At 49.6% G+C, this 27,357-nt stretch overlaps 1 protein-coding gene across 2 annotated transcripts in view; it reads left to right on the forward strand.

Moving 5' to 3' along the window:
* The window catches only part of LASP1 (LIM and SH3 protein 1), a 47,253-nt gene extending 32,012 nt beyond the window's left edge, over positions 1-15,241 (forward strand). For both annotated transcript variants that reach the window (XM_008153790.3, XM_008153791.3), the window contains 3 exons: positions 9,583-9,730; positions 10,083-10,186; positions 13,088-15,241. In XM_008153790.3, the coding sequence (XP_008152012.1) occupies positions 9,583-9,730; positions 10,083-10,186; positions 13,088-13,261 (426 nt within the window). In that variant the 3' untranslated portion in view covers positions 13,262-15,241. The remainder of the gene's footprint in view (positions 1-9,582; positions 9,731-10,082; positions 10,187-13,087) is intronic.
* Positions 15,242-27,357: the final 12,116 nt, after the last annotated feature.

The raw sequence follows: 27,357 nt of genomic DNA on the forward strand, positions 1-27,357 counted from the left end.
CTTAAAAGGTGGTTGCAAGGAAAATGTCGAGTGCTTGGCACTTGATAGACAGTGTCCATTGTTATTACTTTAAAGGCAGACGTATTTGCTGTCTATATTGTGGCTGAGGAACATGGAGTAAAGTTTGGCTGAAAAGTTAGACCATTGTCACCCTGGCTGGGTAGCTCAGTTGGATGGACCATTGATGGATACGCCAAGGTTTTGGGTACATACAAGTGAAACAACAAATTGATGTCTCTGTCTCTGTCTCTCTCTCAAATAAATAACTTTTTAAAAAATATATTTTTTTTATTGATTTCAAAGAGGAAGGAAGAGTGAGAGAGAGAAAGAAACATCCATCATGAGAGAGAATCACTGATCAGCTACCTCCCGAAAGCCCCACTGGGGATCGAGCCCACAACCCGGGCATGTGCCCTTGACCGGAACCCAACCCGGGACCCTTCAGTTCGCAGGCCGACGCTCTATCCACTGAGCCAAACCGGCCAGGGCAAATAAATAACTTTTTTAAAAAAGTTGGGCCATTGTTTAGTATGGAGAATGTGTGGAAAAATTTGAGGCAAGATACTAGGCAGTTATACATCTGGTGAGCGATTGTATCTTCATTAACGGCATCTGAAGGGAGGAGAGGCCAGGGCCACATGCTCTGGGATGGAACTTGTCCTTTCAGAATCCTGGCCTTTGGCCATGAGCTCTCCTGGCTGTATGGATGGGAAGCTCCAAGCTGAGGCCCCTTCGTGGGAGCCACTGCCTTCAAGCAGAGGAGCTATGCTTTTCTTTTCTTTTTTAAATATATTTTATTGATTTTTTTACAGAGAGGAAGGGAGAGGGATAGAGAGTTAGAAACATCGATGAGAGAGAAACATCGATCAGCTGCCTCCTGCACACTCCCTTACTGGGTATGTGCCTGCAACCAAGGTACATGCCCTTGACCGGAATCGAACCTGGGACCCTTTCAGTCCGCAGGCCGACGCTCTATCCACTGAGCCAAACCGGCGAGGGCAAAGGCTTTTCTTTACCTACATATTTACGTATGTGTTGATTTTCTGTGTACACTTTTATGTCTTTCCGTTTTGTTTTTTTCTGTGAAATAGAACACCCAGTAACCCCCTGTGTGTGTACTCAACATGCAAGTCAAGAAACCGAACATTCCTGCACCCCTGTAAAATAGAGTTTTCGAAGTTAAAAACATCCCTCATGCAGGGAGCATCTACCCTGCATTTAACTTATTTATGAGGAACCAGCTGGAGGACATGGCAGGCAGAGGGGATGATGCCTCGTCAGTGAAGGAAAGTGCCGAGTACAATGCGATACAGAACTGGCTAACGTCCTGCAGGACCATCAGACCATAAGCTGCAGAGATAGCCTTGTTACAGGCAGAAATCCTTCACCATTCCATAAAACAAAAATAATGAGCTGCTTCTACTCCTTAGGTTAGCTTCCGTCCTTAGAGCCTGGGCCTAATCAGTAGCGAACAGTGAAGTCAATTAAAATTCCAGCCCTCGAGTCAAATGGCCTGGAGGCAGGCTCGTTGGACAACTCTGTAGTTTAATTTTTGAAAGTGTGTGCTGTCCTTTATAATTTTAATATGTGACTGTGTGTTTCTAGACACTACAGTTTTGTTTCCAACTGATTTTGTATGTATAGCATGTACACTTTTATATCTTGCTGTGTGCATTGGGTTTAAAGTTGAATCTGCGTGTTTGTGTGCAGCTGTAGCTCGCTCCTTTTCATTGCTGTGTAGTACTCCATTTAGGCGTATACCAGACTTTGTTGATTCCGGTGTTGATGGGCATTTGGGTCATTTTCATAGGCTATGAACATCTTCATGCAAGATGCTCCCCGGGCCTCTCCCAGCATGCCCCCTTGCCCTCTCCCAGCATGCTCCCCTGGCCCTTGCCCTTCATGCTCCCTGGTTCCTATCCCAGCGTGCTCCCTGGCCCTCTCCCAAAATAGAATAATTAATTAATTAATAAAGACATCCTCATTCGTTTTCCTGGTGTTAGTGTGGAGTGGAATTGCCTGGTCTTCGATGTGTCCCATCAACCTTCCCAGATAATGCTGACCTGTTTTCCAAGCAGCTGTGCTGACGTACTCGCAACAGTGATGAGCGTTCCCATCGATCTACATTCTTAGACGCGTTCATCTTAACCATTTTGATTTTGCGGAGTGGTATCTCATTGTGGTTTTAACTTGCACGTCTCTGATTACTAATGGGATTGAGCACAGGTTTCCATTTGTTTTTAAGAACAAAATATTGTGAGCCTCTAACAGGGAGCTGTATTCGTGGAGAATTAAGGACCTGATGTTAGAACTGGATTCTGACTTACTCACCGTTGAACCATCTCTTGGCTTCCTTATCTGTAAAACGGGGACGATAATATACATTTTTTCTTGGACTGGCTGAGAAAAGAGGACGAATAAAGCATCTCAGGACACGAAATAGGCCCTCGACGAACGGGAGGTGTTGTAAAAATAGACCCTGGGCTGGTGAGTTGATTGTTCCGTTCAAAGCCTGATGTTCCCCAGTTAGCCATGATGTAGAGTCATGTGAGAGCAACATGTGGAGTCAGGCCTTTGATTTTCACCGCAGTCGGGAGAGCAGGGGGGTTCAGAAAAAAACCCCAAAACATCAACGAGCAGAGAAAGTGTCTTTTCTTGAGTTTTGGAACGGGCCCTCAATTAGTCATCCTGCCGTCCTGGCTCGCAGGGCCTGGGTCCGTGGGCAGGGTCCTTAGGCCTGGGCCCCTCCACCCACGTCCATTTGGATGTCGTGGGCACGGTCAGAGCGTGGTGTCTTTCCACGGGGGCCCAGGACGGTTCCTAACCTGGGGCTCTGCTGGCGTTCCTGGACTCGTGGGGGTTTCCATTTGGAGCTCTTAGAAGATCAGCACTTTGCTGAGCTTGGAAGCAGCATCAGCCAGGCCCTCGGAGTCTGGAAAACGTTTCTTTTCCTTTCGGATGTGCTAACACCCTTTAATGCGCCTATTGGATTCCCAGACCGTTAGGTCGGTCAGCAAAATCACGAACTCCGTTTCCTCATTTGCTGGGGACGGGAGAGAGGAGGTTGAGAGCACTGGACTGACTTTTATCCAGGCGGGCCCAGGCACAAGGGAGCTGCGGCCTCCCTCTTCTCACCCATCCCTCCTCTGTGCCGCCTCTCCCGAGTGTGCCTGCCTGGTGCTCCCTTCTCTCCAAGTCTGGGTGACCTGATGATTATCATTCCTTTCGAGAGCGAGAGGGTGCTATTCATATTTATTCCAGATCAGGAGACATGACCGGGGCTAGGGGCAGATGTGGACATGTGGTCCCAGCCCCCGCCCTGACTGAGTAATGAAAGCTCTGCCTCACCAAGTCCTTTAACTGCTGAGCCTCATCTTCCTCTTCCGTAAAATGGGAATTGAGGTGTACCTGTCCGGCTTATTCTTTAGAGCGATTGTTGTGAGGGCCAAGGGAGGTCATGTGCAAAGAGCATTTATGAACTTAACGTGAAGGTTATTAACAACTAGAGGCCCGGTGCACGAAATTCGTGCACGGGCAGGGTTCCTAGGTCTGGCCGGCGATCAGGGCCGATCTGTGGGGTGACCGGCGGGACAATGAGGGGCCCCCCGCTCGCACCCCCCTTGGCTGGCCTGGCACTGCCTGCTCACCAACCCCGCTCCTTGTCGCCTCCGGTCGGGGCCTGCGGGCTGGGGGCGGCCCTGCATTGAGCATCTGCCCCCTGGTGGTCAATACGCATCATAGTGACCGGTCGTTCCGCCCATCGTTCCACCATTCGGCTGATTTGCATATTAGGGTTTTATCTAGATAGATAATAATAAGAGGTGGTACCTGCAAAGGGGGGGGGGGCGGTTCTTTCATGGTCAGGCTGTCCCTATGCCATCCACGTGGGTCAGCTGGCCCTAACTTTATAAGCATTGGTCCACATGTAGTGGCTTTTTAAGGAGCAAGATCAAGCCCACCGGCCACTTGTGAGGCGTACACATCCGTATCTGCGTTCAGCTCTAGTTTCATTGGGTTCCTAGAGATGCTCAAGAGCCTTAGGGCCACCTGGGAGCAGATGGTATTGTGGTGTTTACAGATGAGGAAACGGAGGCCCAGAGGGGAAGGGATTCTCCCAAGGTCACACAGCAAAGGCCACGGGGATGAAGCACGAGAGGAACGCTGCAGCTTGTGATACGGATTGGGGATAGCACCAGGCCTTGGCTGGAGGAGCTGGGACCAGACACACACTCTTTCTCAGGGCTCTCTGTCCCCTCTCCACTAACGCAGATGGAGAACGGGGCCCTAGCCTGCGGGATACTGTCCCCCCAGCCCACTCCTGGCCCCCTCAGGGCCCATGCAGGCCCCTGTCCGCCTCCACATATGCCCTTTCCCTCCCTGGTCACCGGCGCCTGGTTAGGCCTCTTTTCATTAACAGAAAGTAAACATGGGAAGCTGACCTTTCTCACTCCCAGGACAAAAGTCGGAAGGGCAGTTGTCTTGTGAGCCTAGAGGCCTCAGAAGGGGTGACCCCTCTTCCTGTCCCCCCCACTCTACCCATCCCTGGATGGGGGGGTCACTGAGGGAATGGGGCTCGGGGAGACTCGCCTTCTGTCCTCCCTTGTTTTAGGAATCTGAGAGCAAGGCACAGACGCCGTGTCTGAGAACTTCACCCCTGGGTGCCCTTCTCAGAGGGAGTGGGGAGATCTGATGGGTTTTCTAGTCAAGGCTGGCTCCTCCCCCTCAGGGATAGACTCAGCCTGTTCGTTTACCATTTGGGTGTGGGTCCCGGCCTGGGCATGAAGGGAAAGGGCAGGAAGAGGAGGGGGCTGGTTCTGACCCAAACCCCTAAGAGAGGCTCTCTCTGCCTTCAGACGGGACCCATTCCTTCCAGCCCAGGCTGCAGCGAGGAACCATCATTGGAGCCAGCAGGAGGATGTAGGTGTGCCCAATGGGCCACACCCTCGAACCTTTAGCCCATACTTATATTTGTAAAATGATTAGCCCAGTTACTAATGTGTTAGCCCCGCCCAGCCTAGTGCTAACTCTTGTCCTGTGGGAGCGGATGGGTAGAGGGGATTCCGGGGACTGGACAGCTCGTCCAGGGCACAGGATCGCAGGTTCCTTCTGCTCCAGGACTCAGGGCAGGCTTTGCCTTCCTCCTTGCCCATTCCTCCTCCGGCACCCCATTTTCTTGTCTTTTTTCTTAAAAAAATATTTTTTTTATTGATTTCAGAGAGGAAGGGCGAGCGAGAGAGAGAGAAACATTAATGATGAGAGAGAATCTTTGATTGGCTGCCTCCTGCATGCCTCTCACTGGGGGGTCAAGCCCCCAACCCAGGCATGTGCCCTGCCTGGGAATCGAACCCGCGATCTCCCGGTTATTCGGTCGACGCTCAAATCACTGAGCCACGCTGGCGGGGCTGCCACCCCCTTCTCCACTGGGAGAATCCCAGGGCAGGATCCTGGGGGACAGGAAGTGAGAACCAGCTTCTAGGCAAGTGGTCTGAGGCCTGGAGAGCATTCAGGGCCGGCCTGGGATAGGACCAGCTTTTCCCAGCGTCCTGCTTTCTGGTTTCCTCTGGGGGTGAGGGGGGCTGGTCTGTGTCTCTCTGTCCCACTTCCTCCCCCACACCCAGGCCAGCCCAGCACTCCCGGAACGCTCAAACCATGGGCCTGAGCGCCCTCCCGGCTCGCGGTCCTCCCCACAGGTTTCCTCTCTGGCAAGCTCGCACACCCAGGGCTCTGCCAGGTGGGGTGTGGGCAGCGAGCCCCTGAGAGCGCAGGGAGAAAACCTGGAACTCCCGGCTCTTGCTCGTTCTCATCTCATACCTTTTATTAGTCATATTTTGTGTGTGTACGTGTTATATTCTACTTTCCGTGTTTGTAAAATGAGACTTGTTATTTAGTTTATAACACAGACGTCATTTGGGAGGCTTGTGCTGAAACCTTTTACATGTTGCAGCCCAAGCATTTGGGCAAGCGGGGTCGGCAGACTTTTCCCCTTAAAGGGCCAGAGAGTTAAGGCGTTAGGCTTTGTGGGCCATTTGCTTCTACCGCAGCTCCTCCGCTCTGCAGCGATAGCGCGAAAGCCGCCGCCGCCAACAGGGAAACGAATGGGTGAGGCTGTTTCAATAAAACTTTATTTCTGGACCCGGGTGAGCCCAAGTGGCCCTGGGTCTGGGAGAGGCCAAGCGTCCCTGGGTCCGGGTGCGACCATGTGTCCCTGGAGCCGGATGAGGCCTCGTGCACCTAGGCCCGGGTGAGCCCAAGTGGCCCTGGGTCTGGGAGAGGCCAAGCGTCCCTGGGTCCGGGTGTGACCATGTGTCCCTGGATCCGGGTGAGGCCTCGTGCACCTAGGCCCGGGTGAGCCCAAGTGGCCCTGGGTCTGGGAGAGGCCAAGCATCCCTGGGTCCGGGTGAGACCATGTGTCCCTGGATCCGGGTGAGGCCGCGTGCACCTAGGCCCGGGTGAGCCCAAGTGGCCCTGGGTCTGGGAGAGGCCAAGCGTCCCTGGGTCCGGGTGCGACCATGTGTCCCTGGATCCGGATGAGGCCTCGTACACCTAGGCCCGGGTGAGCCCAAGTGGCCCTGGGTCTGGGAGAGGCCAAGCGTCCCTCGGTCCAGGTGAGACCATGTGTCCCTGGATCCGGGTGAGGCCTCGTTCACCTAGGCCCGGGTGAGCCCAAGTGGCCCTGGGTCTGGGAGAGGCCAAGCATCCCTGGGTCCGGGTGAGACCATGTGTCCCTGGATCCGGGTGAGGCCGCGTGCACCTAGGCCCGGGTGAGCCCAAGTGGCCCTGGGTCTGGGAGAGGCCAAGCGTCCCTGGGTCCGGGTGCGACCATGTGTCCCTGGATCCGGATGAGGCCTCGTGCACCTAGGCCCGGGTGAGCCCAGGTGGCCCTGGGTCTGGAAGAGGCCAAGCGTCCCTGGGTCCGGGTGAGACCATGTGTCCCTGGATCCGGGTGAGGCCTCGTGCACCTAGGCCCGGGTGAGCCCAAGTGGCCCTGGGTCTGGGAGAGGCCAAGCGTCCCTGGGTCCGGGTGAGACCATGTGTCCCAGGATCCGGGTGAGGCCTCGTGCACCTAGGCCCGGGTGAGCCCAAGTGGCCCTGGGTCTGGGAGAGGCCAAGCGTCCCTCGGTCCGGGTGAGACCATGTGTCCCTGGATCCGGGTGAGGCCTCGTGCACCTAGGCCCGGGTGAGCCAAAGTGGCCCTGGGTCTAGGAGAGGCCAAGCATCCCTGGGTCCGGGTGAGACCATGTGTCCCTGGATCCGGGTGAGGCCGCGAGCACCTAGGCCCGGGTGAGCCCAAGTGGCCCTGGGTCTGGGAGAGGCCAAGCGTCCCTGGGTCCGGGTGAGACCATGTGTCCCAGGATCCGGGTGAGGCCTCGTGCACCTAGGCCCGGGTGAGCCCAAGTGGCCCTGGGTCTGGGAGAGGCCAAGCGTCCCTGGGTCCGGGTGCGACCATGTGTCCCTGGATCCGGATGAGGCCTCGTGCACCTAGGCCCGGGTGAGGCCACGTGCCCCTGGGTCTGGGAGAGGCCAAGCGTCCCTGGGTACGGTTGAAGCCAGATCCTGGGTCCGGGTGAGGCTGTGCGCCCCTGGATCCATCCGGGTGAGGCTGGGTCCCAGGCCCGGGTGAGACCACGCGCCCCTTGGGTAGGGGTGAGGCCACGTGCCCCTTAGTCTGGGTGACGCCGTGCCCCTGGGTTCGGCCGAGACCAAACCAGAGGGAGTCGGACCTCCATTACCACCATTTGTCCACCATCCAGAGCTGAGGGGTCAGTGCTGACATGTACACATAAGGAACTACTGGACATTGAAATTGGGTCTCAAAAGAACTGTTGGTCCAGGGGGAAGCTCGCTACAGATTGATTCATTTGCCTGTCAGCATAACTATTATTGCTCGTCTCACATTCAGTTCTTATTAGTATATATCTAGTGACATATGATCTCGCTCATCTAGGGGAAATGATGAACAACATAGACTGAGGAACAAGAACAGAACCAGAAGCAAGGAGGCATCGATCGGACTATCGGGCCTCAGAGGGAGGATAGGGGAGGGTAGGGGGAGGGTGGGGGGGTGGGGGAGAGTTCAACCAAAGGACCTGTATGCATGCATATAAGCCTATCGAACGGTTAAGTTCAACAGGGGATTGGGGCATGCGTGGGGAGAGGGGTGGGATGGGAATGGGGGGATGAGGACAAATATGTGACACCTTAATCAATAAAGAAATTAAAAAAAAAAAAAACAAACAAAAATAAAACTTTATTTCTGGGCACTGAGACTTGCATGTCATAGGAAGTTCATGTGTCACAACGTATTATCCCTCTTGGACCCTCCCCATCCCCCAGCGTTAAAAAAAAATGAAGTAAATGATTCTTCGCTCACGGGCCCTGAGCAGACAGGCTGCGGCCCCTGTACTAACCAGTTTGCCGACTTAAGCCTGCTTCAGGCTCACCTGGGGAGCTTTTAAAAATGCATCGTCCAGCCCCAGCCGGTTTGGCTCAGTGCATAGAGCATCGGCCTGTGGACTGAAGGGTCCTGGGTTCGATTCCGGTCAAGGGCATATGCTCGCGTGGCGGGCTCGTTCCCCCAGTAGGGGGCGTGCAGGAGGCAGCCGATCAATGATCCCCTCATCATTGATGTTTCTGTCTCCCTCTCCCTTTCCCTTCCTCTCTGAAATAAAAATAGTTGGTTTTTTTGTGTGTTTTTTTTAAAGACATAACCCAGAACCCCGGCCCTGACTTTGTAGATTCTGTGGGAGGCCCTGGAGGCTGCGTTCTGACAAGCGGCACAGCTGGGCTGGGAGCAGCTCATCGGAAGCGCCGACTTTGAGAACGCAGCTCCGGGCGGGCTCCGGGTCTCGGCGTGTTCCGTTCAGCCCGCTCTTGCTGCGTGGCGGGGCCTGTGACTTCTCCGGGCCTCTCTTTGCCCGTTTTTGGAATTCAGCCAGAGGAGGAATGCGTCTCCAAGAAAACGCCGGCCTGACGGTCCATCTCCCCGAGGCCTGGGGCCCTCAGCAGAGCCTTCTTCGGCTCTGGCCCCACTGCTCATGCCCGTAAGAGGCAGAATCACCTGCTGGTTAAGGACACAGCCTCTGGGATGTGTGCGCTCTTGGGCAGTTCTCTTTGCTAGTCGGTGCCTCAGTTTCCTTGTCTGTTAAAGGGGGACTGTACTACGCCCCCTCGGAGGTGCTGACAGGACGTGGAACCCGCAGCACGGTGCCTGGCACCCAGTGGGTGCTCAGTAAACAGAGTTGCTGCTGTTGCTGCCCTGGACCAGGTGGAGGCGGGGAGCCCCAGCCCCTGCCACAGGCGCCATTCACATGTGTCTGGTGCTTTAGTGTATGTGGCCCTTCCCGTCGTCATCTCATGGCACCCTCCCGCTCACCCGGGGTAGACACCGCTGTCTCGTTGGACACGGAGGCCCGGCAAGGTCATGTAGCGTGTCCAAGGACACAGCTTGTGCACCCTCAGGAGAGCCTGGCTCTCTCTGCCTGGAGCCCCGAGTCTCCCTCATCCCGGGATCTTGGTGACAATGGGAGGGAGCTTAGGTTGGTTTTCGGTGGATCCTTTACCCGGTGCTTTCTGCCCTTGCAGATAAAATACCACGAGGAGTTTGAGAAGAGCCGCATGGGCCCCAGTGGGGGTGAGGGCATGGAGCCGGAGCGCCGAGATTCCCCGGACAGCACCAGCTACCGGAGACCCCAGGAGCAGCAGCCTCACCACATCCCGACCGGCGCCCCCGGTGAGCATGGAGCCTGCCTGTGGGGGTAGAGGACCTGAGGCCGGGCCAGCTGCCGGGTGGGGAGAAGCCTCATTCACACACACACATGTGCACACACACACAGAGTCAGGTCTCATCCCCCCGAGGGCATGAGCGCTGGGGGCAGGGCCTCTGCTGGGCCCCAGGGTGATGGGGGGGGGGTACCGCCCTTGCTGTAGAATACATGACTCCTGCATGTGTGCGCACTCAGACTTCGCCTTTGAGCAGTGGGCCTTGAGCAGGACTGCGGGCTTCTGGGAGGAAGGAAGGAGGCCCTGGGAGGGGCTGGGTTTGTCAGGACAGTTTCTGAGCCCTGCCTCCCCGCATCTTCCAGTTTACCAGCAGCCCCAGCAGCAGCAGGTGGCCCCATCCTATGGGGGCTACAAGGAGCCTGCAGCCCCAGTCTCCACACAGCGCAGCGCCCCAGGCGGGGGCGGGGTGAGTAGCCCTGGCCCAGGTGGAGAGGTGGGAGGGGGGAGGTGGACGGTTGTGAGGCCTGGGGCAGCCAGGGGTGGGTGGGCCTAGAGAGATGGGTGGGCCTAGGGAAGAACCTAGGTCAGTGATGGGCAACCTTTTGAGCTTGGTGTGTCAAACTTTGCCAAAAAACTGAGCATAACTCGGGTAGTGTGTCACTTTGAGGAAAAAACATTATTTCGCAAATGTTTCATCCTCGGCATGCGGCCACCTCAGCGGCCGCGTGTCATCAGAAATGGCTACGCGTGTCAGTGCTGACACGCGTGTCATAGGTTCGCCATCACTGACCTAGGTCATAGATTCTTCTTAGAAACCCTGCCCAGCAGGTCTGGCTTCTCCTGGCCTTTGACCCCAGTTTCTACATCACCTGCAGGTGATAGGGATCTCAGCCTCTAGAGCAGAGGGTAAGTGTGGGCTAGTGGGCAGAACCCTGGGCTGGGATAGGGGCCCTGGGCTCCAGCTAGACCCGTCGCCCAGGTTATCTTACTCCGGCTACCTGGGAGCACATGAAGCACCTTTCTGCTTGGGGCCACCCAGACCTGGTGCTTGGTCCCCACTCTTCATGGGGACACCCCACCCCCGTGTTCTTCAGTTCTCAGCCCGCTCCTTCCTCGGAGGGGCCCTCCCAAACCACCTCATGCCAAGTGGGTCTCCCGTGCCATTTCTGCCACGCCCCTCTTTCCAGCCTAAAACAGTTCTCTGTTTATTAGCTTCTGTCTGCGTCCTCCACTGGACTGGAAGCTCGTGCAGGCAGGACGCTGTCCCTTTGGTTCACTGGCTCTGAGCCGGGCACAAAGCGGCACTTTGTCAACTTTGCTGAATACGTGATGAGTAGGAAGTGAGAGTTGGTCCTTAGAGTTGAAGTTCCTGGGCTGTAAGTCCTGCTACTCACAGCTGTGGCTGAGCCGCCCTTGTTCGGCTCCTGGCTGAGCTCAGCTCCTCTATTCTGGGTGCTGGACATTTGCGTAGCTCACGTAGGAGCAGGAGGGACGATGCTCAGAGAAATCAAGTAGCCGGTCCTGCACACACTAAGCATGCCCTGGACAGGAGAGAGACAGCTCTGAACAAAAGGCCACCTTTTGGCCCGAACCGGTTTGGCTCAGTGGATAGAGCGTTGGCCTGTGGCCTGAAAGGTCCCAGGTTCGATTTTGGCCAAGGGCACATGCCCAGGTTGCGGGCTCGATCTCCCAGTAGGGGGCATGCAGGAGGCAGCTGATCAATGATTCTCTCATCATTGATGTTTCTATCTCTCTCTCTCTCTCTCTCTCCTCTCTGAAATCAATAAGAAAAGACCACCTTTGCGGCTTTCATTCCCAGGCCAGATAGTGAAGAAAAAGACAGCAGGGTAAGGGGAGAGAGCAGCCAAGTCCTCAAGTCCTCAATAAAGTGAAGGAGCGAGTGGTGCAAAGGCCTTGAGGCAGGAATGTGCTAGGAAAGTTCAAGGACCAGCAGGAAGGCTAAGAGGACTAGAGAGGGCAAGAGGGTAGAGATGAGGTCAGATTACGTAGGGACTTGGGACTGGAAGGCCTTCGGGACCGGTGAGCTATCCAGAGTGACGGGTTTGACCTGTGTTTTTCAAAGATTGCGCTAACCCGTGTTGAGGAGAGGCAGTGGAAAGTTGAGGGTGGAAACGGGGAGAGGAGTTAGGAGGCTGTTGCAGAATGTGGGCACAGAAGGTACAGGCAGATTGGTAACATGAGAGACCGAGGTCACCTTGTGAGGCCTGGGATCCGCATCCCATAGACGTGGGGGCTAATGGAGTAGGTTTCTGTTGCTTTGGGGGGAAATGTTTGGAATTTGGTGCTCAAGAGGATGGGGACCTTTGAAGGATTTAAAGCCAGTTTGCATTTTGGAAAGTTCCCCTGAAATGACGATGGATGAACAGTAGGAGGGGACAGACCAGACCGGAGACTGGAAAGAGGTCCGAGCAGGGTCCTGGCAGTGGGGTGGAGCAGTGGATACGGGAGGTCCCCCAGGGGCACCTAGCCCTCGACCAATTGGCAATGGGACCCCACTGCTGGCCCCATGCAGTCCCCAGGGCCTGGCCTGGGGGGCCACAAAGGCTGAGCTGACCTCCAGAGATAAGTCAACATCAAGGGCAGTAAGGTCAGAGTATGTTAGACTCTTACCCACCTCCAAGGCCACAGTTGGATTTCACGTGCTTAAGGATAAGAATTTGGCTGCAGTTGCAAGGTGGAACTCTCTCGTGTCACCTGGAGAGTTTTCTCCCAAGAACAGGTCTTTGTCCTGAGCTTGGGAGTGAAGCCAGACTGATCACAGCTTCAGAAAAGGAAGACTGGTGCTCGTGATAATGCAGATAATAGCGGACGGGGCATAGCATATTTGCAGCACTAACTGGCATCATGTCCATGGGACCTCCCTGCATCCCTGCTTTGACAGGTGGAGCAGGGCTATTGTAAACCCAGGTCCTGTCTTGTGCCTGCCTTTTATTTTATTAATTATTATTCTTTTAAATTCTCGCCTGAGGCTATGTTGTTATGGATTTTAGAGAGAGAGAGGAAGGGAGAGGGAGAGAAACACCGTTGTGAGAGAGACGCATAAATTGGCCGCCTCCTGCAACCTAGGTGTGTGCCCTGGCCGGGAATCGAACCTGTGACCTTCCCGTGCTTGGGGCACCGCTCTAACCAACTGAGTTACACCGGCCAGGGCGTGCCTGCCTTTTAGTAGATGCCAAATAGATGGGACACTCTCAGAAGGTGACGGTGAGAAAATGCAAGGCAGAGCCCAGGCCTTCCCCGCCTCTGGCTCCCGGGTCCCTGCTCACCCAGGCTCTGCTCCTGGGTCCCAGGCAGGTAGGAAGGAGGGCTGGGCCCCGGGCTGACCGTGCGCCCCCGCCCCCCGCAGAAGCGGTACCGCGCTGTCTACGACTACAGCGCCGCGGACGAGGACGAGGTCTCCTTCCAGGACGGGGACACCATCGTCAACGTGCAGCAGATCGACGACGGCTGGATGTACGGGACCGTGGAGCGCACCGGGGACACGGGGATGCTGCCGGCCAACTACGTGGAGGCCATCTGAGCCCGCCGGGCCCGCCCCGCCCCACCCCATCCTTCAGCGCATTCCACCGCATCGCATCGCATCGCATCCGCATCCGTCCTGGGCGTGACCTGTCCACCCGTCAGTGTGTCTGTGTTGTTAAATCTGCGACAGCTTGTTTCTCCCCAGCCTCCTCCTGCTTCCTTTGCCAGCTGCAGCCTTGTTCTGCCACTTCCTCGGGCTCCTTCCTCGGCAGGTTTTCCCCTGGACCGACTTCTCGGTTTTCTCTCTGGTGGAACAGGAGCGGACCTTCTGCGGGGGGCCCAGGCCCCTGGGCTGGGCTGGAATGGGAGGTCCATCGGCTCCCAGGCCTTTTTCGGCCCCCTCAGACCCTCCTGCCCACCTCCTCACACACCCGAACATTCCAGGGCTGGGGTGAGCCCCAGGCCCCCAGGACTCCGGGGGAGGGGCTCCCTGCATTCCCAGGAGTGGACTGCCACGGTGTGGGCACCAGTAAGAGGGCTTTGCTTCTCAAAGATGGGGCTGCTGGCCCTCGGGGGGGGGGGGGGTCCCCTCACCACCCTCTCTTTTCTCAAAGGAGGGTGAAGCTCCCGCCTTGGGGTTCACTCATCCTCCCCACACGTGTTCTCCTCACACTGTGATTTTGCTCTCCTGCCCACGGAGACCGGTGTGGGCTAGGAGCTCCCTAGGAAGCACGGCTGGGGTCACGTTCTGGCCTTTCTTACGTTTAGGGACAGCTGCAGGAAGAGGGGGACCGGCTGTTCTCTCCAGAGCCCCTTTTCTCTGCACCCCCCCAACCCCCAGGAACCCTGGCTCGCCTCCTTGGCTGGAAGCCGAGGTCCTGACAGGTGGGGCGAGGAAGCCTCTTGGCCGTGGAGGCTCAGCGCCCTGCGATCTGGGCTGGGTGGGCCACTCCTCCCTCCTCCTCCGGGGAAGATGGCCCCCTCCCCACCCGCCCCCACGTGCATGGAACTGTGCAAAGCCACGGGACCCTCTGTGTCTCCAGGACGTAGCGTGTGGGGGAAGGAGCATGTGTGTCTGAGGAGTGTCAGCTAGTGTGAGTGTGAGTGTGAGCGAAGGGGCAGGCTGTGGCCTGTAGGGGTCTCTGGGCTTGTGTGAGGCGCACAGGACTGTTCCCCCCTCATTTTCCTCAAAACCCACAGTGAGGGGACAAGGGAGGCCCCGGGGGACAGAAGTTCCTTATACTTCCTTTGGAATGAAAATTCCTCTGTCCCCCGAATGGAGGAAGCGCACCTGCCTCCATTGCAGTGTGCTGGGCGGAAGTAAGGGAATGACTGCAGATGGGGGGGCGCTGATACAGCCTCCTGGGTCGGGGCAGGGAGAAGGCTTCGTGCCTCCAGGCATCTTCTCTCCCCCATCGCTGTCCTGCGCTGCAGACCAGGGCCCAGAGGACCCTGTGTTACCCACACTGGGGGTGCCTTACTCTGGGGGCTCTGCCCCCCGGCCTCTCCCTTACTTACCTAAAGCCCCTTGAGGTGTTAAGAGAGGGTCCCAAGGCTACAAAACTGGAAGCACAGGCCCCGGGGCGAGGAAGGGACCGATGGTGCTATCTCCAGTCCCTTCTGTCCCTCGCTGGTGGCTGTCACAGCCCTGCCTGGCGTTACTCATCTCTGGGCTTTCTCCCCGAGTCCACCCAGGCCCCATCGTTAACACCTTTGCATCCTTGTTCCCTGCGGGGTGGCTGCAGGCATGATCGAGTCCTCTCTGCTTGTGAGTTAAGCTGGGACTATTGAGCCCAGATCAGAGAGCTCAGGACATGACTGTGGGGGAACAGGTGTGGACCTTTCTGGGGGAGGCCGAGCCTTGGCCCCAGCCAGGTGAGGGTGGATGGAGGGTTTCCTACTGGGCGATTTGGGGGTGAGGGAGCAATATTGGAAACCTGGGGAGAGGCGCCGGTCCATTCCATTTCCTCTTGATCTCAAAGCACAACATGGATTCTGGGACCAAAGGTCCGAGACACGTCGTGTTGGAGGACCTGCGGGTGGGAGGGTGGGAGGGTGGGAGGGGGGCCTGGAGGAGTGAGACACAGCCTTTTCACTCAGCTTAACTTTCCTTCCAAAACAAGGCAAGCCGGCCCCTGGAATCTTGCTGCCCGGCCCGCTGCTCCTCCCAACCTAAAAATAGGGGACCTTTTTTTATACAACCCACAGAGAGGAGGGGCTGTCACTCTGGTGCTGAGGGACCCAGGGGCTGCTGGGAGTCCTTGTTCCTTTCCAGAACCATCCATCCCTAGAAGAGCACAGAACCTGAGGGCTGGGCTGAGGCCCCGGTCTCCTCTTACAGTTCCTAGAGGTCTTTTAGCCATTATCCCAGGAAAGAACATCCGTCTGAGCTAGAATGTGAATATGACGTGAGTGGACCAATAATAAATGCAAGAAGCCCAACGGTGAGAAAAGGGAGTTCTCTCAACACTGCTTCCTGTTTTCTTCCTCGTGTCCCTCCAGGGAAAACTACTTTATTGCTTAATTTCTGCATTTTTTTTCCCCCCTTCACGTATGCACTTTTGGGCCTTTTTTTTTTTAAATAGCTGGAAAAAAAATAACCACCTCACCAACCTGTATTTAAAAAGAAACGGAAATGACCGTGTGAGATTTGCCTCTGTCCGAACATTTCATCCGTGTGTGTGAAGCCGTCCTTCACCTTTTTATACGGGGTGGTCGTCTCTCCGTGGTTAGTTCGGTCCCCTCCCTCGTGGGCTTGTGCTTGGGATCAAATCCTTCTGGCCTGTTAGGATTCTGAACGTCTGGCTTGGACCACAAGTGAATCTTTCTGGTGACTCAAATAAAAATATAATTTTTACCTGCGGACTTCGTTTCCTCTCTGGCTCTGGCGGCGGCTGTATGCGTGTGTCCATCTGTTTGGGGGCATTGGCCTGTCACCCTCCTGGGAGCCCTGCCGTCCGTCCTTCGGGGAGAGAGACCGGTTCGGAAGCGGTCAGCCTAGAGTGGCAATTTGCCTTGGCAACCTCCTCCTTGTCAAGAACTCCCCACCCGTCTGCTCCTGGCCCTTGGGTGACACTCCCAGAAACTTGCGAGTTCCCCTATTCTCTTACTGTCTGACTTGCTTCACTATGCACCCGTCTCCCCACTAGCCAGTGCACCCACAGGGCAGGCGATGGGTCTAACTCATCTTTAAACCCCCAGTGTTTGCCCAAGGCCAGGCACAGCGCGGCTCAACCAATGTTTGAATTAATGAATGAGCTCAGCTGGTGGGGCCGTTTCAGCTCTCTGCCTGCACCTCGCAGGCACACACCTGAGGAATGAGATGACGGAGACTGGGACAGAGGGACTGCAGTGAGATAAGGCAGGGATGAAGCCGTCTGTTGGGTGGTCTGACAACCCAAAGCCCTATTCATGATGCCTTACACCTGTGATCTTGAACGCACATTTTTTATTTCATCTTATTAGCCATGTGAGAGAATGAACTACCGTGGTGCCCATCTTATAAGATGGGGTTCACTGAAACCCAGGAAGGCAGTGGTTTGGGGGGAAGTCACAGCTGGGCTGCAGGTCTTAGGACCCCCAAGTGATGCTCACAGTCTGCTACCTTGCTAGGGTGGGCTGTCTACCCAAGCCCTTTGCACGTCTCATTTTAGTATCTCCTGTGCTCTGTTCTTTGCTCCAGGGGCCCTGGGTCTACGCCCCACCAGAAGGCCTCCTCTCTGTGGAGTTGAGGAGGGGGCAGTGGTGGAGAAGGAATCCAGACCCTCCCGCCCTGGCTCGGGGCCACCAGTGGCCTCCCGTCCAGCTGTTTTGTGGAGAGGGGCATTTCCCACTCGGGCTCAGAGTGAAGGCATTCCCTCCCTGCAGGGTAACAGCGGGGAGGGGAGGAAAAGGGCCTTCGCGAACTGAGAACTGAGCCTGCGCTGAGCTTCCTAAGGAAGGGAATGTGATCATCGGAAGGACAGGCCGGTCAGCAGGGCTGAGCCGCGTGGGCGGTGTCAGGCGGCAGCGGGTGGGATAATTAAAGACAATACTGACACCTGCTTCTCTGAAGGAGCGGCTGCCTCACGTGTTCCCACTAGGAGGGAATGAGTTGGCAGATTTGCCTCCTGTGGGCCTGGCCCCTTTTGTCAGAGAGCGGCAGCCCCCTCGCCCCAGGAGGCTGCGTTCCCTTGAGCAATTAGAGGGGGCAGTCCTTCTGCTTGGGAGGGGATCAGCGTGCTGCCTCGGGGGCACAGGCCAACGGGAGGAGTTTCTAGACCGGCTTCTAGAAGTGGCCTAAATTCCGGAGACCTAGATGAGGAGGGGGGATACTAATGCTTCACCCCCAGGCCCTTCCAAAGAATTATTTGGGGGTGGAGCCATGGACACTAGGCCTCAGAGATGTCACAGGAAAGTGTGTTTTTTAAGTTTTTAAATTTAATGGAAAATAAGACATAAAAAGGCATTAAGAGCAACACAATACATAACCGAGTACCCACTACCCAGCTTAAAACAATAAAACATCAATTTTTCCCCCTTCCCTTCAGAAGAAGCCACTTAATTTGCATTTCTAGGCACAGGGGTGGCCTGAGAATTCTTTGCTGCCTCTCTGGGTGTAACGCCATGAGGAACGCTCGGAAGAGGATACAAAAGAGAACAAGAATGTGGGCAATGACCATGGAGAGACAGGCGCGGAGGAGGGGGAGAGGCCTCTGGTGCTACACTGTAGAGGGAGGGACCTGAGCAAAATGCCTCCGCCTGAGCCGAGGGGCATTTCAGACGGAGAAGGTGGGCCAGTCTGGGGCGGGAGAGCAATGTGGACTCGGGAGTGTGCAAGCCAACTGGTAGTTTTGAATCTTGGTCTCTGCCATTTCCAGTGACACATTGGGCAAGTTCCTGACCATCTCTGAGCCTCATCTATAGAAGACCTGTGGGGAGGTTGAAGTTACACCATCTGTGCAATATCTGGCATTGTCTAGAAATCCCGTACGTGTTAGCCCCATCCCAGAGATGCCAGCTGAGACTCACATGAGACCTTTTTCCATGTCCCTCCATAACGGGACCCTTACACCTTGCGAATGGCCCACCCAACTCCCAACCATTATTCTTGAGATAATTAGCTGGGGGTGGGGGGTGAGGAGAAAGGGGAGAAGAAAGGCAGGACGACTCATTCCTAAGGGATCTGGCTAGAGATCAGATCTCCTCCTCTGTCCATATCATGCAGACTCCACTTAGATACAAAGGGGTCGGATTGGGTTCCTGGGGAGAAATTGAGCCTCTTCAGTTCTGCTTGGTCTCAATCCAGCAGTTCCTTGGTTACCCACTCCCGGGCTTTCTGATTGGTCGGCTGTGGTGTATGGAGGTGGGGTAAAGTAAGCTGCTGATGGAACTGCAGCATCCCTTAGTCTCGGGCCCTGGAAGGGGGAGGGGGAAAACGAGGGCTGAGCAGTGGAGGGAGGAGGGAGCCATTTCTCTCCGCTGACTGCAACCTCCGTGCTCACAGCTCACATTTCCCCGCAATCCAGAGGCCTCCTCGGCCGAGGACTCCATAATGCTGGATATTTTCATTCTGATGTTCTTTGCCATCATAGGCCTGGTCATTCTCTCCTACATTATCTATCTGCTCTAGTGCCTGCAGCTGCGGCGGAGCCCACAGGAGAACAGCTCAGGGGAGAAGGATGAAGCTGCCTGGCCGAGCATCCTGCTTGCTGACGCACCGGTGGATTTTTGCTTCTGGTCACTATTTCGGGTATTGATTCAAAAACAAAATTAAAAGATCTTGTTTTTGTATTGTATCTCCCCCCTCCCCCAGATGCATGGATGTAGCATTTCTCAGACCACTCTGAAAAGAATAAGAAATGCCAACTTCTTTCTTTGCAACCTCATTTAAAATACGATTAAAAAAAAAACAAACCCACTCGGTGAAGGATTTTTAGGTGGAATGAGTTGGGAGTGGTGTGCATGGTGGGAGGGACTATAATTCTGTAGTTTTTTCCTTCAAGTTGCTCAAACTCTAAGTTGTCCGTTCTCTTCCGGTAATTAAAGGTTAAAAACACATGATTATATGCCGGCAGGGTGGTTTACAATTATGCTTGCACAGTTGCATTAATGAGTGACTCATTCTCACTTGAGGATGAGCTAGGAAATGAAATTTACTGAGGAGTGGGGTTTGGGGGAAAGGAGAGAGGAACTCCTCTTTCTTTTCTTAGTCCCCGGAGACTAAGACCAGGACTAGGAACGGAGACCTTTGCTGCCATTCCCATCTGAACCCTGTTGTTTCTGGGTTTCCCACAGTTCCTGGTCTCCAGTCCAGCAGGAGGCCTCTTATCAACAGCAGCTGTCCTGCCGCCCAACAGACCTCTCTTCCAGAGCCTTCTGGATACGGTTAACCCCTGTCAAGCAAGGGACTTCTGGAGTTCAGAGTCTGAGGCACTCGGCTGGGACATCAGGAATTCACGGGCATGGCTGGCAGGTGTGCGGGCCTTTGAGCTATAAACTGAAAAGAACACAGATAGCTGAAATGGAGACTTGTTAAAATGACCATGGAGAACTTCTCAACATTCATTTTGGTAGGATAGCCTTTCCTTCGGTCTGTTCTTCCCCTCACACGAAGGTGTTCCTTTGTTAAGTCCAAGACCACACTGTCTCTCTTGACCTAGCCACTTCATGCCTGTCTCTATAGATTGTACAACCTGGGGTTGTGTGGTTTCCTTTGACTTAGTCTCTAGCCTGAAGGAACTTGCCATTTGAGCTTTTAAGATTTACTTTCCTCACTGCCTCTCCTTAACATTTGCGCTCCAGCTTCTCATTGAAAGAGAGAAACAGTTCTATAGTTCTCATTCTTTGTGCGTGGCTGAGTCATAAATTATTGAAACAAGATGGCTATGCTTGTTATTTGGGAGAAATGTCTCTCTTACTGCAAAGTAAATGCTTTTTTAAGTTGTCAAATGTTCCTTTTCTGGAAAAAACCTTTCAACATATTTTCTGTCCAATTCAGGTTGAAGAAACCATATATTTGGGGGTTCAAAAAAGACTGAAAAATCCATCAATTGTTTTACATTTGATTTTTTAGCTTAAAAATAAACAAGATGAACTTAATAGTTTTTACCCATAACATTGTGTTCCATTTCCATGTGTTAAAAAGAAATATAATTGAGGCATTATAATATATTGTCAATTAAAATGAAAAACTTGCATTTTAGAATTCTGGCCAAGGAAAAGCACTGTTCTAGAAGCTTTTTGTCTTGGCAACAAATTATGTGACCTTCAGGAAGTCATTGAACCTTTCAGGGTTTCATTTTATTCTGACAAATGGAAGCGATGGACTAGAAAATTGTTAATATCCACTTTGAAGTTCTACAATTCTAGGATGCATTATCTTTGAAAACTACATCTTTGAGAACAGAAATCCCATGAAAAAAACTCAATAGTTAACAGTAGTCCACTTCACTGCTCTCCCCAAATGACATTTTATGACGAAAACTCAACTAACTACAAGACTCTTTGGCACATTGTGAGGGAAAAAATGACTTTTTTTTACCCCAAACATGTATCAGTGATACTTTGCCTAAGCTGTTTACATCCTCCATGGTGGTATGTAACAAAAATAGGTAATCTGACGGATACACCAATGCAAAAGCCTGGCTCTGAACATTAGTACATTCAGGGATGATCTTTAGTTATCTGTATAACTAAACACAGTCCTTGATATGACATTTCCCAGTAAAACATTCCTGACTCTTTGGCATAGTTTTGTGTTTGAAACGAAAATTTTCTTCAAGTGAAGAGAGCAGCTCTATGTCCTTACCTAGGTCATTAGGGGAGTGTCAGTATTTTGGAGGGTCCAAGTAACAGTTAATTATTGTGGTGTAATCTTCATGGTCTAGTCTCTAACCAAGCTCGCTCTGAAGTTTTTTATGAGGTCTAGGCTCTTCAGTCTGTATCCATAGAAAGTTGAAGTGACTAATCAATTCAGTGAAAACCACCTGCCAATTTTCAGTTCTACACCAGTGATATACACCACTGGCACTGGGCACAATATAAGGACAGAAAGATTATCCATATTTTCAGTTACTTGTGAAATAATTACATTTTGGAAGAAATTTTATGACTTTGTGTGCTGCGCCGGCCCGGCCAAGGGTGAACCTGAGAGGGGGCGGCTGAAAGGCTTAGAACAGACAGACAAGAGAAGGAAAGCTTCGTCTCGGTGGGATGCTGCTTCCTGAGAGACAGCACCAATGCCCACAAGCCGTCTTTATTTGCCACGAGGCAAAGGAAGGGCGTGGTCAAGATGTTTACAGCATTCTCCTGAGTTTTGATCCTACTCAATTCCATGCACCTGATCCAGCTTTGTTTACTTGCAGCCTCTGTCACTCAGGCACGTGGGGCCAATGTTCTGACCATAGGTTCAAGCTCACAACTCCAGCTGTTGGCGATCATTGTGCGGGGAGGGCTCTGCCCTCCAAGCTGGGACTTGCACGTGGCCACGAGAGGACTGTGCCCTCTCATTAGTCCGAGGCTTGAACCTGTCCAAACGCTGTAGCTGCACCCCACAACTTTGTGCTTATATCCATCCTACAATAATGCCAGTTTATAACAGTGTTTTACAGTGTTCATCATTTTGATAATTTTTAAAAAATTCATATTTAAACTTTTTGTATATTAAGACACTGGAAAACATTACTTCTGTAATATAAGGTTGTGTTTTGTTTTAATCCTCATTCGAGGATATTCTTCCATTGAATTTTTAGAGAGAGTGGAAGAGAGAGGGAAAGACAGAGAGAAATATTGATATGAGACAAACACATCAATTGGTTGCCTCTCCTGCTTGAGGCCTGACCAGGGCCCAGGCTGGGGAGAAGCCTGTAACCAAGGTACATGCCCTTGACTGGAATCGAACCTGGGACCCTTTGGTCCACAGGCTGATGCTCTATCCACTGAGCCAAACTGGCTAGGGCTGTAATATAAGGTTTTGGATAAATTTTACAAATCTGTGTCACAGGGCAATCATGTCCTATGAAATGGGGATTATACTTGGCCCACATCAATGCAATAAAAACATCTCTAAATAATTGTAGATTACTTAGAAAAAAATTAATGTGGCATAATGCTAAGAATTATTACACTAATACCTGCTTTCTTGATTAAAAATAAGGGGTTTGTATGGAAAAGTGATGTATTTTATTTCAGGAGCAAGAGGATATATTTTGGGAAACAGTTAAATAACAGAAAGATAAATGTTACTAAGCTAGAATCGCCTAGGACTCATTGCTCTGAGTATATGGAATCAAATCCAAACTTTCAGAGTTTGAAGCTTAGCATGACATTAATTTATTAACTTTCAGAAAATGTTTGCTTTTAAAAGGCTTAAAATTAGCATTATTCAAACTTCATAATCCCTTGAGTATCATTTTAATTTAAATTATTTAAAAATAATGGGAATTTCCCTTAATAGGGTACTAAAGAATAGTTGAAATGAAAAATTATCTTTGTAAATTACATACTTTGCCTTTATCAACCTCCAAATGTTTGTTACAATGGCCTCTTCTAAGTTAGTTTTGCTCTCATCTATTTTAAACAAAAATAAAAGCAAAGTCATATGTAAAGGGGGGAACAGAAAAAGTCATTGACACAACTTCCATTATAAACTCAAACATACTAAGGAAGACAGAAATAGTTAACAACTTTTTGTTCTTAGAAAAACACTGCAAGATCTTGTAGTCATGGGAAATAACAGGTAATACACAATACTTAATTACATATTTTGTTTTTTGAAATTAGTATTAAACTGATAATTGTAGCATATCTATTTTAGCAGCAATTGAAATATTAATTGGTTGGGAATTTGGTATCTGAATTAGATAACAGAATAGTATAGAATACTGTTGTAGTTACAGATTATTATACAACTTAAGAATTGTTGCTAGTAAATGAAATTATTTAATTTATATACTATAATATTAAGCATAAATATACATATACATAAATATATAGCTAATTAAACATTATTTTATGTTAAGACATTTTATATTTTGATCATGGTAGAGCTTTAACAGCTTAAATAAAATAAGTTCCTCCACAAGAAATAATTTAAAGGAATTTATATATTTAATGACTTGCATAATGACAAACTCTGGACAACTTAGAAATGTTTCTAATTTTATTTTTATTTTATTAATATAAATAAATAAATTAAATAAAAAATAACAAATATTAAATATTTATGTATCAAAGACATTTTACCATAAACACAATACTTTAAAAATAACAATCATACTTTTAGTTTGTGCACCTTGAAGCAATGATCTTAAATACCTATAAGCATTTGTTTTGTTTTGTTTTTAATTTAAAAGGCTTTCAAGGGTTAAACTAAGCTTGTTTTTTTAGTCTCTAACTACTTGAAGAGTTTTCTGGAGTTATATTTGCTTTCTTGATGAAAAAAAAAGTATTCTTAGTCAGTCCTTTGGCACTTTTTTTTTTAACCTAGAGAAGATTGTCCAAAACAACTATATTTGAGATCATCTTTCCTAGACTAGTAATGTTTCAATAAACCGAGGAGCTATGTCCACAGCCTGGTTTCTTACAGGGTTCACAGCTGCCTGCTAGTGGAATTGGTAAAGAAGTTACATTGCTAGCAGGTGTCCAATAACATCAGGCTTTTGTAGCAGCTTTGTATTTTTATCCTTCACAATATTTACTGACATAAAAATTTGTAATCATATAATTCAGTACTGTTCACTTAAAGAAGTTAGCTCAGGTAATAACCACACGAAGAGATTGTTTGTTTTTTGCTGACATAAGATGGTTCCTCCACTTGTACCTTCTACTGGGCACATCACACTTGCTCTAATTTCCAAAGGTGAATAATTATCATGGCAATAAAATCTTTGTTATTAACAAAACAACTGGAAGCATGAGCTAAGTTATCAGAGGATGGGAAAGGGTGGGATAGGTGCCTATCGTTCATGCTATGGAGAGCAGCCTTCAACTCTTAAATGCCTGAGAGGCTTCCCAGGTACAGTAATTTACTGCCGGGAATGTGAAAACAATAAAGTTGAGGAGTCAGAAGGGCATGAGAAGGAATTATCCAAAAAAGTGTTAAGAAGAGATTTTTTAGCCCACCTGATATGGCTCAGGGGTTGAGCATTGACCCAGGAACCAGGTGGTCACCGGTCACAAGCCTGGGCTGCTGGGCTCGATCCCCAGTGGGGTGCATGCAGGAGGCAGCCGATTGATGATGTTCCTCTCTCATCTATGTTTCTATCTCTCTGTCCCTCTCCCTTCCTCTCTCTCTCTCTCTCAAAACAAAATCAATAAAGACGTATTAAAAAAAAGAATAGATGTTTTATGGTTTCATAAGGTACAGAGTATTTATCACAAGAAATAAACTTTAAATTAGTGTCTAAGAAATGTAGCATCATTAGTTTGTTATTAGTACTATTATGGTGCCGTGTGTGTGTGTGTGTGTGTGTGTGTGTGTGTGTGTTTAGAAACAATAGTAAAGTTAAATGTAATGCTGTCATTGAGCTTTTTGGGCTTCCTTCTAGTGGAAGTAAAAATCATCCTACAAATAGAAGTCAAAGAATTCTGAGGAAATCACTATCAAAAGGAAAAAAAGAGCTAGAAGCCCAGGTTAATCTTGTAATTCAGAAAAAGGTACAGAATAAATGAATGATTTGAATTGCTAGTATTGTTATGTTATTATGACTGTTCTAGAGACAGCTAGAAGTGAACAATCTCCTAACATTCTTTTAGGCTATTCATTTTGCACATGCTCCTTTTTTGTGGCAAAATGATTGCATATACCATCACTTAAACATCAATATTAATGATAATATGCTTTCACAATTTAGGCTCCCACTTCAAAATTTGATATCACACTTTATTCCTAATGACAAATATATTCAGCAAGAAACTGGACTGCTGTCCAGCGGGGCTCGAGCTTCATTCACCCTTTGGAAAGATAACCACCATCAACTCTAATCGTGTAGACTTACTGCAGCCTGGTTTCTCTGTTACAATAAAATTACTGTCGACCCAAAAAGTAAAACAAACAAACAAAACACAATAAAAAAAAAAACTGGATTGCTGAATTGAGGAAACTGCAAATTTTGTCTCAAAAGTTATTTTTATCTATTAATAATTGAATGAAGAATTTTTCAATTTACTTTTTATTGGTAGCAAGATGATATCATTTATCTATTGTACCCAAAGAATGAATCAGATTTTTTATGCCCAAATTTCTGGGGATAGTGAGATAATGATCTCACAATTATCAATAATAATGCAATAATGTGTTTTTCAAATTTTATAGCAGCAGTTATGTCAAGTGTATGATGAGATTCAAAATCCAGGTCAAAATCTTTTAAATTAAGCCATTCTTCTTTTGTAAATTTCTGAAAATAACTGCTGTAGAGACTTAGGTAATTCAAGGAACACAAGGAAACTTCACAATGCCAAATTGCTTCTCTAAGAGAATGAAACTTAACATCTATGTAGTAAACTTTAAAATATTCACTATTTATGTTAAAATTTTTACTTTCTTTCCTTCATTTTTCTCCCCCCCCCTGCAAATAATCTAATGGAGTATATTATCAACTTGGAATTACTAATATTTTGATAAATAAATGGGTTAGGTTTTCCAAAGCATGTAAGAGAAAAAGAGTGAGAGAGAAAACAAAAAGCTAATTAAAATGTTTTGTACTCTGGTATCTGCCAACTTTTAATCTTCATAATTTAGTGGTGAACTGGAAGGAAGAAAATGAAATTGAGAGGAAGAAAATGAAACTAGGATAAAAGCAAGGACTTGTTTTTTTGCATAAATATGCAAATGCTAAACTCTGGAGAAATAATTCCTGCAACCGATGGAATTACAGTTGGACAATCCATCAAAGAAAGGCAGTTAGTTTCTGACCTTCCATAAAAGAAAGTTAAGTGCTTATGCTACTAAAATATAGTAAAATCTTGTTATCAAAATTTACATTTTCTCCACAAATTTCACTCTTCCTCAATCTTATTAAATCTCTTACTGAGCCCCACTTGCCAAATACTTGAGAATTTTCCACAATTTCTATCTTACTTCTGCAGGTAATTTCTATATCGTCTAGTTGTTTCTTCCCTTTATCAGCTCAAGAGGTGAGTTAAATCAAGGGCTTAGAAAAAGAAAGCCAGTGTCTGAAAAGTCGAGTGGGAAAAGTTGTGTGTTCACAGAAGTAAAATGATCAAACCCAAGGAGAAGAAAATGGAAAATCTAGGAGAGTTCCAGCATTATTTCAGCCTCATTAGGCGCTATTATTTTCTACTTTAATAGTAAAAGTGATGCTAGTCAGACTGAAATAGTCCTGGAGCTTCTTAGAATTCATTTACTTGAGTGAAGAAAAACCCCACTCCTGGGTTGCTTTAACATCCATGCTTCCAGTTTCTTCAAGTTCTACTCTTTAAGATAGGGAGAAAAGCTTTAGGAAGAAGTGCAAATTATTTGTGCATATTGTGCTGGCATCAGAATAGGTACTTTTCTTTCATTTTATCTTTTTCCTTATTTGTAACATTTTACTCTAATCCCCAGGAAATAAAATATGATTTGTATTAAAACACTATATACCCCTCTCTCTTTATAGACTTTTTATATGATTTGTCTTAAATATATATGTGTGTATATATATATATTTGTGTATATGTACATATGTACATATTTATGGATATGTATATACATATACACACATACTTCCTTTGGTTTTTGATCTGTTTATACAAAACATGAACAAAATATAATGTTCTTTGTAACTATATGCCAACAAGATGGTTTAAAATGTGATTTATATCTGCACATTCCAAAACATCATATTGCAAACCTTCACAAAACATTCTAGGCTATGTCTACACAATCTAAGCACAGTGAACAGATACATACTAAATTTGGGTCTGCTCAACTATAAAACAAAATTTTCTCTTGCTTCAAAGTCCCATACATACAGGCTGGCTGGCCCCAGACTCTTGGACACTAAATTTTGGTGTTAGGTTTGTAAAATCTGGAGAGGCACAGCTTGTTTTCCAGAGAAATCTCAATATATTCTTGGGTTTGCCTATAATTTTTATATTAATAATGATATAAGCAGTTGCCACTAAAATTCTGTGCAACTTTAGAATTACTTGGGGAATAAAAAGTCCCCTGGG

This window comes from Eptesicus fuscus, chromosome 20, assembly GCF_027574615.1.
Source record: "Eptesicus fuscus isolate TK198812 chromosome 20, DD_ASM_mEF_20220401, whole genome shotgun sequence".
Classification (NCBI taxonomy): Eukaryota; Metazoa; Chordata; class Mammalia; order Chiroptera; family Vespertilionidae; genus Eptesicus; species Eptesicus fuscus.